Source organism: Perna viridis, chromosome 10 (genome assembly GCF_037379345.1).
Source record: "Perna viridis isolate PV_CMFRI_1.1 ecotype Kerala chromosome 10, ASM3737934v1, whole genome shotgun sequence".
NCBI lineage: Eukaryota > Metazoa > Mollusca > Bivalvia > Mytilida > Mytilidae > Perna > Perna viridis.
Window position 1 is genome coordinate 9,595,837 of NC_142454.1, and position 11,956 is coordinate 9,607,792.

The 11,956-nt window shown below is 32.1% G+C and overlaps 1 protein-coding gene across 1 annotated transcript; it reads right to left on the minus strand.

The window, feature by feature from the left end:
* Nucleotides 1–259: 259 nt before the first annotated feature.
* LOC148604450 (NEDD4 family-interacting protein 1-like) lies at nucleotides 260–11,935 on the minus strand. The gene is made up of 7 exons (XM_088551167.1): nucleotides 11,795–11,935; nucleotides 8,223–8,322; nucleotides 7,445–7,542; nucleotides 5,821–5,911; nucleotides 4,783–4,907; nucleotides 4,087–4,153; nucleotides 260–2,051 (listed from the first exon to the last, which is right to left on the minus strand). Exons 1-7 carry the CDS (start codon nucleotides 11,822–11,824, stop codon nucleotides 1,954–1,956), a joined length of 609 nt encoding a protein of 202 aa, XP_088407293.1. The 5' UTR covers nucleotides 11,825–11,935; the 3' UTR covers nucleotides 260–1,953.
* Between the last annotated feature and the right edge of the window lie 21 nt (nucleotides 11,936–11,956).

Sequence of the window (11,956 nt, forward strand, 5' to 3'; positions counted from 1 at the left end):
ATTTCATGTATTTGTACACATATAAAAGGACCATAAACCTTACGATCAATCCCAACTGTTGTCATATGGAGCATTTTGATAAAATGTTGAAATTCATCAATCATTATTCAAGTTATTGCATGAAAACTTAGTGACAATGTGCAGTATGACATGGAGGACAGCAACATACCAATTTATGGCTACAAAACTTTTGCAGTCATGTAAAAATTACTTGGAGACACTGTCTGAGATAGGCATATACATAAAATTTTAAAAAGCCTTTAAATTCCAAATTTATTTTGAACATTTACTATGCAAAATGATTCTAGTTCACCTGTAACTTGTATGAGCATGAATTAAATACTTACTTTCAAGAAAATAAAAATAACAAGTAATTATGTTGAAGAAATGATATTTTCATTAATGACAAACCTTGAGCAATCCAATTAGGATGCAACAAACTTTTTAAAATTCGAAACAAATTCCTGACTTAGGAATCGTTCTCTGTATATGTAAAATTATATATATCATAAGCAATGCATCACTAATACAATGACATAGACACTGCACAATAATTCATAACATGTACATAGGCTATTTAATTTGCTAAGAGGAAGCTCATTTTCATATATTGAACTGATATTTTGAACCCTGTTGCTAATACAAGTAAATCAATACAGTGGATAATCAACAAATTGTCTAAACCAGATACTATTTTCAAGATCCTTTACAATATAAATGTATTGTAGACCTTTGTTAACCAAACACCTATCTAAACCAAACACATCATTATAGTAAAAGAAAGGTCAGGTTCAGATAAGATTCACTATATTTTAATACTTGTTTAAAATGGTTGAAATGCATAATAAAATCATTCTTTTATAGACTGGTTGGGTATAAAGACACTCTTCTCACACTAATACAATTAAGCATAGTATAATCAATCAATACATTTAGCTGGAATAGCCCTAAAATAGATACTACATACATATATTAACTCAAGCATAAAATAACGTACAATAAAGCAGAGAAGACGCACCTATGAAGTAGCACCCATGATGTAACCAGAACCTTAAATCAAATGGAATATAGTTTACATTGTATGTTTATCAGTAATTTATGTTAGAAGCTTTAAATAACTAGCAACTTTGCCACAAGTATATAGCAACTTTATATATGACAGACAGACAGACAGACAGACAGAAGGCATAACTATATAACCCTAAACTTTATGAAAGGTAAAACAATAGTAAAAATTTACATTTGGCACACTTCAATAAACCAAATTTTCAGTCAAGACATTGAAGTTATTATTTTTCTTTTGTGTGTAGGGAAAACAAAAACGAAATACCTATCAAAATGACTGAAATTTAAAATTGATATAATATCATGTCACCATCAGTCATAAGATGGATAAATACAATTTTTATTTTCAAAACTAAATAAAACAATAAATTTTATGTTCAGTCAACAGTAGCTGTGTTAATATTTTTGTTGGTACTAGTATTTTCAAAATTTTCTCTAAAAAACTACCAACATTTATGCAACCTGGGGAAGAAAATTAAATCATTTTCACTGCATTAAGTTTGTTCCCATACAGTGAAATTATTTCAAAATAGTTTTGAAGGGTTAATTCTCTGGAAAACATTGTGTAATCCAATTGACAATATCCGTGGAGACTTGGAAGCTTAAATTAACAAATGTGATATTATGCGTTGGACATTAAATAGGTTGCTGGAGGCAACAAATAGGCTTTTTCTTAATTTAACACCACTGAAAAACACTGTCAGGATATTAGTACAAGGTATATAACATCTTCTTCTAAAAAAATGGAATAATTCTATTATTCATATTGCACATCATTAAATCCATACCCAAACAAATTGTTCTGGAATAAAAACAATAAAAGAATATCACCTAATATTAAAATGGAAAACTTTCACTAAAATCATGATATATTGGTCCCCAGGACATCTATATAGTAAACATATAGGCTCTCTGTTGTGATGAACGGTGCCAGTCATACTTCACTTTGGCATAGTGAATAGCTCCTCTCAAAAATACAAATAAACCTAAAATAAAAAAATGGGAGACGTGATGTTCAGCTGTTAAGGATGACATTTATATATAATCATATATGTATGAGATAGGTGAAACCTGAAACACTCCTGAAGATATATAGATTCGTAACCTCTGTTCCAAAGTCTTGGAGCTGCTTAGCCTGATAGAATATTTTTGTGATGTTTCACATATTCAGTTGTGAAGTCATAATATAGCACTACACCTGAGTTTTAACAATTCATCCTCCAAAATCTTCTTTTTTCCCCCCATCTTGCAGAATTTTATTTGAGGGCCATTTTTTATCAGAACAAACATTTTTATTTTACACTTATTAGATTTCTTTTAATCAAATCATGATAGAAGACATACACGTCGTGTTTGTTTACTGACATAATCAATTATCATGCCGGCAATATGCTCTTCATCAATGACGAATAAAAAGCAATTTTACTTTCGTTTAAATCTATAAGATGACATCTTTGTAAAAATAATGTAAAATTAGAACTGTTTCATTCACAATAATGGTTGCATATTTTTTTTCTAATCTAATTCAGCTAAAAGCATTTTGTTGATGGATTGGTTTTTGAATGAAGCCATCCAATAAAAGATACTTGGGGTGAAAGTTATAATACAGTCTGGTAAAATAGTTATCTCCCTTTGTAATTTTCTTTTTAATACTTTCTATTGATTTTTACCACAACAAAAAAATTACTATTTGAAACAATGCTCTGAAGCATTAAAAAAAAACATCAAAAATCAAAATAGTTTATCTTTCAACCAATACATTTTCCCTTGCACGATCCTTAGGTAGATAGATGCCTACAATCAAAGTTTCTAATAAATAATAAGTCAAAAAGAATGTTTATTAACTAAATTATGTATTTGGATGAATGATATCCTTCAACACCATTGTACCACTTCTTTCTTGTCAAGCTTTTTAAACAATTTCAAATATATGGTCAAATAATTTGAATTACTAAGTATCTATTTGAATTAACATGCATAGTGTTTCCTACAGCATCTCCAAAAGGGCAAGAGAAAGCTGAGCTAGAGCAGCAGGCAGAAGGGTACATTTTTGTTTGTGTGTTTTAATTCCTTGAGTATTCTGCACATACATATATTTTCATGTATTGTAATCAAGGGTCTGGAAATTTTGACTGCCCATGTCGGTCATTTTATAAAATTTTAGCAGACATTTGTGTCAGTCTAGCTCAGAACGAAAATAAATTTAAAAAATATGTTTATTTACATGTTGTTATTTTAAGATAAATATTGGAATTCATGTTATTTCATCACATACTCTGTTTTTTATCAAATATCTTCAATAGTGAAACGAGTTCAGTTTCGACCCCATGTGGACATCTCATCGGCAAAGAGCAAACAGCCCAAAACTTCTGAGCGATGGAAAAATAAGTCGATTACTTATAAAAGAAAATCGTGAATACATTTTGTATATTGATTTAAATGGGCTGTTCACTTCTGTGTTTAAAATATTCAATTGGCAAATTAATAATTACAAACTACGACTGATTCACAGTTTCAGCACCATATGTCCTTTCGTTACCTCTGAAAGATCGGTGGGAAAATGATGGACTTGTCAATCTTATTCTCAATAAATCAAGTAATGAATGTATGAAAATTGTCCAAGTCACTTCAATTAACTTGTATATGCAATGGGGCTGCACGTGTACCGCTAATTCAATTATGCAATCAACTAATCAGTTACAGGTAAATCATAGTCACAGGTGGCTGCACATCGGCTAAAATTCACACGCACCTGTCAATTAATTTCCAATAAACAATTAGGAGACAGGTAGACAGGATAGGTAGACAGGATGTTTATACACTTATAAAACCATGCAGACTGTAATTCATAAAGATTCACAATTTTTTTTATGTCCGTTTTTGGAAAATTGTTGTCGGTCATTTGCAAAATTTGTCGGTCAATGACCACATTTTTTACCGTTTCCGGACCCTTGATTGTAATGTATGTGTAATTGCAAACATTACTGATAAAAACTAGAAAAAGCGTATGGTATTACATACCACATAGCATGAGCAACCACCAGATAAATGAATCTTCTTCAGCATAGCCTTCTGCCCATTTGTTGTGCTGTTAATGAAAATGTTTAAACTTTTGTTGTACAATATTTTTTGTGTTAAACTATTAGCAAAAGGTGTACATGACTATGACAGTGTAATGCAATTAAAATTTGACCTACTGGGCAGGCCAATCAAAAGTACTGCAAGTCAACTGGATTCAGCACACAAGAATCAAACAGATATACAATAAGCGTATTAAACTAAAAGATCTATTCAAAGGTTCCATCATGTTCTAAGTTATATTCCTAAATGATGTGCTTCAAAGCTCTTTAGAACACAAATGGTAAAAAAGTGATAAACACATGACCAACATGTCATGCAACTCATAGGCTGACTGTTTCAAAGTGACCTACAATTACAGATTTTCACTGACCACAATTATGTGTCATGATCAGCTTAAATGGAAATCATTCCATTTCAAAACATTTAACAAATTCAAGAGTGAAAAATCATCAAACACATCTGAAATTTCTGAACTCCTTGGAAAGATATATCATTTCTATAACTCAGCGAAGCTTCATTGTAGAATAATTGAATCTTTACAAAGAGTGTCTGAGATTTCTTGCACTCAAACAGGTGTGAAGATTCACAATATCCCTATTCAGATACACTAGCAAAGGAGTAATAACAATATCTTACCTTAAAGATAGCAACCCATTTTACTATAGAAAGTCCAAGTCCAGACAGAGCTCCACAACGTCCTGCTATGGTGTTGAAAAAACAAATAGCAAACAGCAACCCAATCCAGTTGAAGAAAAATGCCACTATAGAAAAACCAAAAAAAATACTGATTGCTTTTGAACAAATGGTAAACAGATATATTAATTGGGCACGGCTTTATCTTTTAATTATTTTGAAAATAATTTCTCATTAAAATTATTGGTGAGAACTAATTCAGTTTCCATTGTATTTAACAAGAAGTGACCTTTGGATGACTAACGTGTACAGCTTATAAATCTCCATTTTAATCATGTACAAACCTAGTGACAATGTTTCAAGTCACAACTGGGACAAAATAAGGGTTGAAAAATCACTACAATTCCATTATAATAAAGAACAAGATCAACGATGCATTCCATTACCATGTCAAAATAATTGGGACCTTGAAAATATACAAAAAATCTAGATTCTCATAAAGAACAAAGTTTGAACCAAATCTGATAAAAATCCACTAATGAAAACTGATTTACTAATTTTCACAAAGGTGTACAACAATAGTTTTGTAACAACATTGACATGGGAATAATGAAAAAGAAATCCATTGTAATAATTAAAGCTGGTTTAATCAAACTTTCTGTTAGTTTGAAAATTCATTGTCTATTTTACAACTGAATTTGAAATAAGTCCTTGTTTTGAAAACTATGGGAAATCTAACTCATCAAAACAATAATAACAAGCAACATGTAGCCATACATGTATGTCCCCTGCAATTTTAAGTGCAAAAGTCCCAATTCTCCTGTAAAATTTGTCAAATCAAAATGGCAGGGCAATATACAAAAGTGACTAACAATCCTACAAAATTTGATCAAATTCGTCCAGCGGTTTTCAAGGTGTTGCATCCATAAGTGTGACCAAACGGATGCACAGATAGACACCAGTATTTCTATGTGTAGCAAGCAGACAAAAAATAAAGATAATATTTAGAATTGTCTTTTGAGTTTTTGTATCAATACTTACAGACAAATGCACACAGGAACATACTGTCAGTACCTATGAGCTCTCTTGATACCTGTCTGTCAGTCAATGTCCTTCTGGACTCATTCTCTACCTACATGAAATATATATCAATAAAATTTGAATGTATTTTGATTTTCTTTCAACACAGTCTTTACACACAAGATTCCTATACTTATCAAAGCATATACTATAAACTAATAGTTTCATGATTAAGGATGTCATTATAATTTAGGGCTTTTTAATTTTGTGTTGATCATTCTGTTATGTATTCCGTAATATTGAGACTTATTTGCAGCGATTAATTCTTGCTTTTTTTCTCGCTCACAAAATTAGTATGTATAAATCACTAAGTTAATTGATCCATAATTTACCTATTGAGACACTTGTCTTTCACATTCTTGAAGACATTGTCACAGAATGAAGTTGGTAAAAGTACATATAGTAACAATCCAACTGATAATATAGCCTATCTTCCTAATACTAAACTAGATCTAATAATTTGTGAGATTGAGTTCTTTCTATGGATATTTTAGTCTACTTGGTCAATCATCTAAAAATCAATTTTGTACAGTGCAACCATAAACCCACGTTTAGAAAAAAAACAATACTCAAGATCATTTTTGCCTGAAATCAGGTATGCCATTGCAAGTTTCACGAAATTCTGTTAATTGGTTACAAAAGGAGTAGCACTTACAAGCTGCTTCTGAAGAGTACATAGATTCTAGTATACATGTCCAGGTTAAAAGTGACAAATCTTTCAAAAACATCTGAAGAATCTTATGACAATAGAATATCATATTTTCCATACTAACCAGGTGAAAAAAACAGTTCAAACAGAAAACTTGTAAATTTCAAACCCTCTGCCAAAAATACCATTCGTCCACTTTCCAAACAAGGTCATGGGATATGTAATAATACCTTAATGTGTTTTTCTTCTACTGTCAAGCCTGTCTTGTGTGACCCTTCAAGGGAAGTGAGTAAAATGGTCACATAAGACAGGGGGGCACATAAGATGGATCAGGATTTTGGTAGAAAGAAATGTCACATTATAAATCCACTTATAAATTGATCAGGCATGCAAATTAATGTTTTTGTTGATTACTCGTGTGAATTGCTAAAGTTCAAAGTTGAATGTCCAATATAAGTTTTACAGAGAAAATTCCTTTACTTCTAATTACTACAGCATCAATGGACATCAAAATTTATTACTGATATATTTGTGTGTAAAAATTGCAGTGGAAACACAGATCATTACATCTTGTAATTGCAGGTCAGAAATTTCATCAGGGCAATCAAGGAACGTTTTTTATTTTGTCACCATTTTGTAACTGTGTAAGCGTAAACAATGTGCACTTTTGAGACCATGTTCTGAAAACCATACTTCATTTCGAGACTTAAAAACAAGTTGGGTAACACAATGTGTATGACTAAGATTCTGGTAGATAACATAACCGCTAGTTGCTTAAGACAGGTGGTTGCTGAATACAGTTAAAACATACCAAAATATAAGTTGGGAGGGTTATGTAAGGTTGAATAAAGAAGAAGGCTGCTGAATAGATTTGGTCATTAATACAGGTTAGACTCTATCTAAAATTCAATCAGGAATTAAATTCTACAAGTATACCTCTGGCTCCATCATCATCTTAGTTCTTTCAGCCTCTTCATAACTAGGTAGGGATGTTGCTTCTACATAAGTTGGTAATTTCATGTTCTGTCCTCCATCTAAAACAATATCAGGATAAAACTACAAAGCTTGAAATTTACCAAATTTTAAGTATACTCAAATGCATGCAGTAAAAGGCTAACACCATTCAACAAATTGGAAGGGTCTGACCATGCAAAACAATTTGAACTACTAAATCTTTCTCCATGCAGACAAGAAAAAAACTTTTTCCTTATTTCATTATATTTAAGCAGTCTTCAGAATTGGGACCAGCCCACCAGCCAATGCTAGTAAAAATAGAGGTGGGTGTCACGAAATTTTGCTTCCAAGCCAATGTATCCTACATAAAATTATTTTCAGATTAAGGGTAGAGGCTTAATGTATGAAATTTAGATGGCAAAGACTGTTGTAATGTAGGGCAAATGGTCAAGTAGTTCTGATTGCTATGCAAAAATCATCTAATCCAACTGAAATTCTAACTTGTTTGGTAAATGTATATTGTTACTCTGATAAACAAACTATGACAAATTACTCAACCGAGAAAAATAGCCCTGAGATGAAGTTGATTCAAAATTACAGAAAACAAAACTATTGTCATTTTTAGATCTTGACATAGGGACTAAAACAGATGGGAAGACATTTTCCAGGTTTCCCAAGTTTCATTTTTTTTCATGTACTATTATAAAATGTAAATATAAATGAAAAAAATGTATATATATACATATAAATATATACAAACCAGCAGATGCCTGAATGGGACTTTCATCGTAGGCTGGAGGTGGCTCCACCAAGGTCAAGGTTACAGGCTCAGCAGGTACTCTCTCTTCTTCACCAACCAACTAATCAAAATTGCAAAGTGTTCTGGTTTATTAAATACTAAGCATGGAAAATTTTTAAAAAATCTTGAAATTCCAAGCAAGACAAGCAATATAAATACAAAAAAGGACAAACTACATTATACTGGATACATGTACAGTGTACAAAAGCAACCTACAACTTCACCAAATAGTTTTATAAGTCTCTCAAAAGGCTAAGATGTAAACCTACTGTACTCCATTTACTTGATTTATCACTTGAAACAAACTCTATGAATATACTTACTGGTACATGCATTTTACCAAAATATATCAGGGATCATATAATTGACGAAGATTTCAAATTTCAGTTTAATAGTTTAAAGACAGTAATTCTCTAATTTCGACTATCTCCTGACTGTAGTGAAAAAAGTGTTCTCTTCCATAGAGTGTTTGTTGTTCTTGGCAGATGATTGGTTTGAATAAAACTGAACAAAGTTGTTTTGCTTAATGATACTAAACACAGAGTACAATTTTATTGGATGTTGCCAAATAAGGGACATTCAGAAATATAACATCATATGAAAAAGAGAATCTTTTTCTACATTATGTGTCAAAAAATATTTCTTCATTCTTGATATGCTCCCAAAGGGTGTTTAATGGTAAGGAAATTCAAAGAAGATAAAGAAAAAATTATGGATCAGCTTTACTACTGCCCTTAACAAATTACTGAAAGATGTCGGAGCAAGATTTGATTTAACAGCTTGGTTCCCAGATATCAGAATTGGGATAACAAACTTATATCTTTGAAAATGTCACATATTATTTTAATATTCAATTTTTAAAATGCTCAGTGACATTTGAAAAAAAATATATCTAGAGTTTTGAGATGCTGTTGTAGTATAATTTGGTTATGAGACATTGCTGCTGACTCGTGCCAAAAGATCATCACATTGATAATGTATTCGGAATGGACCTCACCCAGACAGGGGATTCCCGTCTCCTGAGGGCACAGATACCAGTGAGGTCACCAATATCTGAACTCCAAAATCTGGGCACCCTTGTCAGCCTCTTTTTGACTGACCACCAACAGGTTCGGAACAAGTACATTTTTGTACCGAAATTAGGGTTATCCTACCATTTGGGGTACCACACTCATATGATGGGTTATCCTACCGTTTGGGGTACCACACTCATATGATGGGTTTTAAACAATTATAAAATTTGAAAGTTTGGAAAGAGACATACAGTATTTTCGTAAAAAGTGTGAATATTTATTATATTGGAAGTATCGTTTCTGAAGAAAGCACACTTTTTAATTTAGTGTCTAAAAATATACATGTATATTATATAGAGTCTAAAATTTTGCAGATCCTGATATATTGCATTTTACTTCGGCCTGTACACTGTAAGTGGTAAGTGTTGAAATAATGAAAATTTAAATACATGTGACTTCCTTTGCAAAAGTTATTCAAAATTACACAAAATTACCCACTTTCTAACAATATTTCATATCAAGAAAACTATATCTTCATAATGGGTAGACCATACATATGTAGTAGGTAAACAGGGAGTTAACTCTTATTTCAGGACTTTTGCTCAACCTTACCAAGAGGTCAATGATACCAACGTCTGTCAGACCTAAGGCAATGTCCAGTGAAATTGTGTTTGGTCTGATAGGAATTTGGCAAATTTTATATTGCATATATCATGAAATTTGGTCAGATGTCCAGTAAAAGCAACAACTCTTTTTGAATCACTGAGAGGTGAAGACAGAATGTTAGAGTTCCAGTGTTTAAACTAATATGAGGAAGGCAGTGGCCTCTAGTGACAGCTAAGTCAGAAGCAAAATATCAGGTTCCCTTTTCAACAAATTGAACTTCATGCCATTTATCATTTTGCCAAGTTTTTTTTTTAAAGGAATTTTTCAATAGTATATAAGTGGGAGATTTCAAATATTCCTAAAATTATCTGCAGAACTGTTCCGGATTCAACGTACATGTAGATTGCAGGGTTTTATCTAGATCTCTTGCCGTAAGTATAACATAGACGTCTTTTATTTAACATTTTGTCTAGGTTGCATTTTTACTATTTCTGAAGCTTTATAATATACTCAGATGTAATGTTTTGCTTGGACAAAAGTTCCTCAAGGGTCAGTATGATGAATTTATAGATGAATTTCTATACATTTAAGAGCGAGCTTCACTCCCTTATAATCAAGGAAATGCAATACAATGTACCATGTTGCTGGTATTTCTATCAATCTTGAACCCTGTTGATTCTTCATACATGTACATGTACGTAACATATACATGTATACTATATACTTATTAGAGAATACAAAAGGCAGTGGCTGCACGTCCACGCATTCCTGGACGGGGAACGTCTACAGGCTAATCGTCCACACATCAGGTCTGAGTCAATAACACACAGTTCATGACAGAAGCAGATCGCTTACATTAGTAATGTGGAAATTGTGAGAAATTCTTCATATACAAATACATACAAAATGATACAAATACAATTTAAATCATAACTGATGTAACAAATAGCGATTAAAATTCATTCAGAATTAATATAAAATACACATTTAACAAACTTGAAAGACTACAAATGTATTTTAAATCAAGTTTGCACATCAAGAAAGATTGTTTCGGCACATGATTCAGTCTGTCACATTTTAAATCAAAATGCTGCCATTCCAGATGGCAGATGTAAAATATATCCATTCACAGTGGTCCTTCCTTGTTGGAACAAAAATTTTAAGAACATTCCATGCGTTTTTTTAACACATGGGAAAATTATACTTTTGGCCAAGATTTAATTTTTTATATAAACATCTGGTAAAGACGATGCAGTGACTTAGGCACCAGTCATAGTAACTTCTGTGTCTGACCAACATAAAACCCGTCCATTTTATAGCACTGGGGCTTGCTCCCACCATCAAATATGCAGTCAAACTGTTCAGTTTATTAAATGTGATGACATTAATAGTTATACATCTGCGGATAAGTTCGATAACATTTCTGTAACAAATCAGGTTTTTCTGTCACGATTCTATATGTTTTTGACACAAACTGGATGTGTAGACGATTACCCTGAAGAAACTCTCCATCCAGGTATGCGTGGACAAGGAGACACTGCCAATACCAAACCATTAAACCACAAATTTAAAATGCCAAAAGAGGTTGTATAAATGGGTTGAATTTACTTAGTTCTAGTGGAGCGATCATTTGAAAGCATGATAACAGAGTCAGCCTTTTTAGATTACTCATGCAGATGTTCTTGTTTTGTTTTGATTTCATTCATTATGACAGGTTAGGTGTGTGGTTAATCTCTTTTGGGATTCAGCGCTGGAGATATTGTTTGTTTTGACCACCACCGTCAAAACAAAAAAATATCTCCAGCGCCGAATCCCAAAAGGGATTAGTGTGTGGTAGTGATGACAACATTTTATGTGGCATCTAAATTGGAAATGAAGGCGAATATAGTTCATAAATAGAATACGTGTACGTACTACTTCATAACGAACATTTGAGCGCTCCATTGTATCGTTCTCTTTAAAGAAAATAATAAAAAATCCAACAAATGTCAGCTGTCAACTTTGATCGACAGTAAATAAAAATGGCGTTGAATTAGACATGGATAAAATACGAAAAATCCGAATTTGTTTCCGAAA

What these genes read in the sequence shown, in the direction of transcription:
- LOC148604450 (XM_088551167.1), bottom strand. Translation starts at nt 11,824, where the DNA reads ATGGAGCGCTCAAATGTTCGTTATGAAGTA. An exon ending in GTTCCTGTGTGCATTTGTCT is followed by an intron (nt 4,908 to 5,820) that starts GTAAGTATTGAT and finishes GTTTTTCTATAG; the next exon opens with TGGCATTTTTCTTCAACTGG. An exon ending in GTGGTTGCTCATGCTATGTG is followed by an intron (nt 2,052 to 4,086) that starts GTATGTAATACC and finishes TTTTTATTTTAG; the next exon opens with GTTTATTTGTATTTTTGAGA.